General features: G+C 45.4%; 1 protein-coding gene across 2 annotated transcripts in view; it reads left to right on the forward strand.

Moving 5' to 3' along the window:
* Positions 1-5,898, forward strand: part of ABCC1 (ATP binding cassette subfamily C member 1 (ABCC1 blood group)) — a 47,565-nt gene that overhangs the window by 40,150 nt on the left and 1,517 nt on the right. For both annotated transcript variants that reach the window (XM_068206848.1, XM_068206847.1), the window contains exons 26-30: positions 271-372; positions 1,392-1,538; positions 2,462-2,620; positions 3,799-3,965; positions 4,538-4,732. In XM_068206848.1, the coding sequence (XP_068062949.1) occupies positions 271-372; positions 1,392-1,538; positions 2,462-2,620; positions 3,799-3,965; positions 4,538-4,732 (770 nt within the window). The remainder of the gene's footprint in view (positions 1-270; positions 373-1,391; positions 1,539-2,461; positions 2,621-3,798; positions 3,966-4,537; positions 4,733-5,898) is intronic.

Below are 5,898 nucleotides of genomic sequence, written 5' to 3' on the forward strand. Positions count from 1 at the left end.
ATAGAAAACAGTAATTACAAATAGTATCTGAGGAGATGCTGGGAAGTTTCTTCTGTGCTTTCCTGGTGTGAAGGGATGTGGCTGAGGTGTCTCGTCCTGTGTGTCTTAAAGGCATTTAGGCTTTTCTCCTGTCCAGCACTGATTAGCCAAGATCTTGCCTGTGTTTATGCATTCCATGAAATTGCAGTGCTTTGGTTATTCCATGTTTTTCATTTATTGCAGGTGACCTATTCAGTGTAAACTGCTCTCTGACTGCTTTCCTCCTTGCAGATCACAGCGTACTTGAACTGGCTGGTTCGCATGTCATCCGACCTGGAAACCAACATTGTTGCTGTTGAGAGAGTCAAAGAATATGCTGAAATGGAGAAGGAGGTACAGTGAGCTGTCCACCCCACTTGTGGAAGCCAGTGCCCTGTTCTGAGGTCTCAGCTGCCCACTGAGTGGGTTGGAGAGTGGGCCTGTGCTCTGAGCTGAGGGGTGGGACAGAGCTCAGGGCTGTGAGTGCCTGCTGGGGACGGGCTGGGTCTCAGTGGGAAGTTCCTGTTGCTGCCTTTGTGGTGTACCCACTGGTGTTTACACAGTGCCATTTAGGAAATGTGCTCTTATGTTCAAGGCTGAGCAGGAGGGTAGCACAAATGTTTTGGTTTCCTAAGACTTCAAGCATCATGTTTTTGTGTTTCTCTTTTTGCACTCAGTGTGGGGAATAAAAAGGTTTTTCTTTTTTTTTTTCTTTTTTTTTTTTTTTTGTTTGTTTTGATTCAAATAACATTATTCATTTAATGTGCAGTTGTTGCCTTTATGGTTACGGAGTTCCATGGGTCTTCTCTTTGCCCTGCCTGTCACTTGAACCTGACCTGAGTCACTATTTTGCAACCAGACATTATGAAGACCCTTCCTAGAATTTTTTTTATTAAGTTCTGGTAGCAGACCAGTGTTTATACATGTAAAAGCCTTTTTGTTTGGCAGTGGCAGTGAATGCAGTGAGCTGTGTTCTTTCTCACCCCGGTGGGAGGCTGAGGCAGCAGCTTTTTACCAGCTGACAGATGTTTTAGTGCACAGTCTCAGCCTAACTGCTTCTAGTTGCACGTGTGGCTGCCCCAGAGGTTTCCTTGCCATGGTGGGGTGTACAGACAGGTTGTCTGAATGTGTGCTGCTTGCATGATTCTGCCACTGGCAAGATGGAAGTTTATCCAGCAAATAGGACTTGAGATGGCCAAGCCCTTGGCTACTCACACCATTTCATCTGTCTTGAAACTACTCTTCTCTCCTCATCACAGTTCTTTTGCAAATTATCCCCTAAGAAGGATTTTTCTAAATTGCAATCTGAATCCTCTGAGCCAGTGTTGGGTGAAGCAGGAGCTAATCAAGAGGTGTTTGTGTGGCTCTTCCAGGCTGAGTGGAGCATTGAGCAAACAGCCCCAGGCAGGAGCTGGCCCGAGGAGGGGAAGGTGGAGTTCCGAGGCTACAGTTTGCGCTACCGCGAGGACCTGGACCTGGTTCTGAAAAACATCAATGTTACCATCCATGGGGGTGAAAAGGTAATGACCGAATTCACAGTGGAGTGCTGAGTTCACAGGTCTGCATGCATCAGCAGAAGAGAGGTTTAACCCTGTTCTGTTACGTGTCTGGGGTTCTTAAGAACTAGAAAAGCTTCTGTGGAATCAGGCCTGTTGCCACTGCAGATGTTGTGGGTTCTCAGCCTTTGCAAGGTGTGTTCTGCATCAGGGATAAATAAGTACTGTTATGTGGGGCTACCAAGTATCATTTGGCCTGGTTTCCTTGGGAGTTGAGGTTTATCCTGTCTTGTCTCCCCTTCCCAGGGAATTTTGCTAATTTGTTTGCCATAAGCAAAGAGGAGTAGGTTGCAGAGAGATTAAGTTAATTATCATCTCAGGAAAATAGCCTACAGTAGAGGAGGGGGAAGCCTGATGTAGTGAGGCAGAAGTTTCAAGGTAAGACTGCAGGAAATAATGGGACTTCAGAGCACATTCTCTGGATCTGGCCAAGCTGATCTGTGTGTTTCTCCTCTGGCTTCCTTGCCCAGTCCTGTGTGGGTTCTCTGATGTCTATTAATAGTGTGGTCTTGCACAGCAGCATAAAAGGTAGCTGTGAGAGATCTACTATCCAGCTTCCTTATTTGTGGTAGCCAACTGGGCATTTGTCTTCTCCTGAGTGCACACTTTCTACCTACAAATATGGGCAGAATGCTGCCTCAAGTGGTTAGAATGGACAGATGGCAAGAGGTGTATCAGCCAACCAAAGTAGCAATATTTTATATTTGAAAAGAATTGATCAAGACTTCAGTCTTAACTGGGAAATAAAACCTACAGTGTGAAACTGAATGCTCTTTGGTGTGTGGATAGCCCCAAAAGTATGATGATGTGTCGGTTTCAGGTGGAAATGCTTGGAAATGATTTAACTCTTTCCCAGAGTAAGTTGTTCTTTTATTTCTTCCCAACAGATTGGAATAGTTGGAAGAACAGGAGCTGGAAAATCCTCACTTACTTTGGGCTTGTTTCGGATTAATGAAGCAGCTGAAGGTGAAATTATTATTGATGGTATTAATATTGCCAAGATAGGGCTCCATGACCTACGGTTCAAGATCACCATCATCCCTCAGGTAGGTGCAAAATCCTGCCACTACCTAAACTTCTTTGCTCTTTGCAGAGCTCTTTCCATAAAGTACTGAGGAGGGAATTGTTATTCCTCCTCTGATCTGTGCTATGAAATTCAGTCACTTCAGCTTGCCCTTTCATGGATTGAAACCAAACATTTTCCCTAGGCTGGTTTCAATTTTCCTGTGCCAGGTAACAAGTAGGAACTTGGCTGTGGCTGAGCCATGTTGTGGAATCAAAACCTTGGCCTCTGGATTCAGGAGCTGATCACTTACAGACTACAGACAGCTCAGCCTGAGTGGGAAGGGCTGATCCCAGCTGAACACCTGCTTGGGATCCCTTTGTGAGCTGGGCACAGTGTGTGCTATCAGCGCTGCTCTTGCACAGAAACCATCCCAGTCTAGCCCAGCCAGCTGTGGGGTTGATAGTCATAAACATTTGGAAATACAGCTTTATGAGCACTGGATTTAGTCTCAAGTGTTTTTGTTCTTACTGTGTAGCCTTTATTGCCTGTTGTGATTCAAAGTAAGACTGTAAAATGTGATGTTTTCAATTACCATTGCAGCACACTGGCAAAAACAAGTGAGCTCACTGTAAAAGGTTTTCTGTACCATCTCTTTTGAAAATCTGGGGGGACTTTGCTTTCTCCTTTTGATTGTTTTGCATCAGTATTTCCAAAGTAGTATTTCTTCCTGTCTGAGGGAAAAAAAAGGAATAATTCCATTCATGCTGAGCTGAAGAGTTTTGAAATATTTACAGATGGTTAATTCCCTAAGAAGTGAAAAGTTGACCTGGTAGTCCCTGCTTGACAGAAGGTTGAGCAGGGAGGGCCTCTTTTTTTAGCCTAGATGTCAAGTAAAAAGAAAGTTGGCTGGGGTTTGGGTGTTTTGGGTTTTTTTAAATTTATTTTTTTTCCTGAATTCATGAGTTGCTGACTGATGGAAGGGTCTGGACTGCAAGAATCTGCAAAGGGAAGAGGTCAGGCCCCCAAGAAGAATAAGGAATAAGAGTGAGGGAGAATAACTTTTTATTGGACAAAAATGAGCCCTCATTCCTAAATGCAGTATCTTAGCTTGCTTGCAACTGCATCTATACATGTTGTTTCCTTTTGTTATCTAAGAAATATTTGTAGAGCACTTGCCATGTTCTGTGTCCATTGGCAATTACCTCTTTCCATGACCAGGATCCAGTATTGTTTTCTGGCTCTCTGCGTATGAATCTTGATCCTTTTGACCAACACTCTGATGAAGACATTTGGAGGTCTTTGGAATTGGCTCACCTGAAGAACTTTGTATCATCCCTTCCTGATAAACTGAATCATGAGTGTGCTGAGGGTGGTGAGAACCTCAGGTAGGTCAAAGGAAGTGTGTGCTGAACTGAATCATGGGTGTGCTTGTGAGAGTTCTAATGCCCCAGCCCTGTGTGAGAATCTGGGGAGGCAGCTGGAGAATTCTTCATGTGTTACCAGGCAATCAACCAACTAGGTTTCATTCAACATGTCTTTAGCTCTTGAGTTTGGGAATTTCAAATAATTTTAAGAAATACTCTGAATGCTGGGAGGTTTGTCAGCTTGGGCAGCCTTGGAAAGCATTTGAGCAGCAGCATTATTCTAAGGAAGCTGTTCACTTGCTATTTGCACCTTATCAGGGTTTTATATGTTCAGTTTGTAGAAACCATTTAAAGTCCAGTCCTCAAGACTGCATTGATGCAGTCATGGTGAAACCACTTGTATTCTCCTACTACATTGCCGGGACCTCATTTGAGGGGGATGTAGTTTCAGATGCTGTTAGATATTCTGCAGGGAAATACCAAGACCCACCTTATCTTTAGAACAAGGAGTTGCCAGGTTTCAGAATGAATACTAATGAATGCTCTAAACTTGTTCTGACTTTTTTCCCCATGCTCCCATCCCATGTGTGCAGTGTGGGACAGCGCCAGCTGGTGTGCCTGGCACGAGCTCTGCTCAGGAAGTCCAAAATCCTGGTTCTGGATGAAGCCACAGCTGCTGTTGATCTTGAAACAGATCAGCTCATACAGTCAACTATAAAGTCTCAATTTGAAGAATGTACTGTGTTAACTATAGCACATCGTCTGAACACAATCATGGACTACACGAGGTAAAGTGATGCTGCTTTTACCTTGCTGACTGTGTGACCTGCACTGTGCTCCACTTAAATGGCAATCTTTGTGTTAGTTGGGTGTTTACTGGTTCGTTTTTAGCTGCCTCTGCACAGAGCTGCTGGAATCCCTGTTTTGAGGGGTAGGGTGTGTTTGTGTTCTGGCTTGTGGTGGCTGTGCTTGGCCTGGGGAGCTCCTCTTGTCCCTGTGTCACACTGCTGTTGTGCTGTTTCTGCCTGGGCAAAATGGGAAGGGGGAAGAGGCAAGGACAGGAGTCTGTTCCTGGATCTTGCCCTAATTTAGGCACAGACAGCACAGGGAGTCCAAAGGGGCAGATCCTTCCCTCTGAAGTTCATTTGGTGTTCCACCTTCCATCACTTCAGGTTATAGTTCATGGAGCCTCTCTTGTGCTCAGCTGCTTTGCTAAGGTGTGCTTGAGGGCCAAGTTGTCTCATATTTCAGTTTTAGATTCTCATCCCTTTTATCACAGAATGGCAAAGTGACAACTGCTAGGATTTCAGTGTACTTCTGTAGCCCTCTGTGCTGTCAGTACTGACAGATCAGAGAGAGGAGCACTGCCAGCTGGGGAACATCCAGCTCAGCTGTGGCAGTGGTGGCACCAGGCAGCAGCCCCTGCCAGGGGCTTGGTGACCATCTCTGCCGTGCCTTGCCATCCACGGGGGGAGCTGGAACAGGGTTTTGGCAGTGAGCTGACCACAGACTTGGTGGACTTCCTTGTGCCAGTTGGATGTTTTTGTTTGTCACAGAAGCTGTGTAACAGCAGTTGGTGTGGAGAGGCGTTAAGGGAAGGTTATCCTGGATCTTGCAGGCCCTCACACACCTTGACAAGAAGTGCTGCCAGGTCACTTCTGGCTGGCTCAGAGTGCAGTCCAGAGCCTCCTCTGCTGGAGGAGATGGGTAACCATGTGCTGTGTCTGCAGATGGCTGGGTGACCATGTGCTACATAAACAATGCACCACACAGACCATCTGCACAGAGCTGGGGAAGGACAGAGAGAACCTCAGTCTGTTCAGTGTCTTCACTTGCAAATAATGGCTATGCTGCAGTCTCTGTCTGTACACGTATATGCATGTTCACTGGCTTTCTAGATCTTCTTGTTACTATTTTTAATTTGTTTTTTTTTTTCCCTCTCCTTGTTTCACAG

This window comes from Anomalospiza imberbis, chromosome 16, assembly GCF_031753505.1.
Source record: "Anomalospiza imberbis isolate Cuckoo-Finch-1a 21T00152 chromosome 16, ASM3175350v1, whole genome shotgun sequence".
In the NCBI taxonomy this organism is placed as follows: domain Eukaryota; kingdom Metazoa; phylum Chordata; class Aves; order Passeriformes; family Viduidae; genus Anomalospiza; species Anomalospiza imberbis.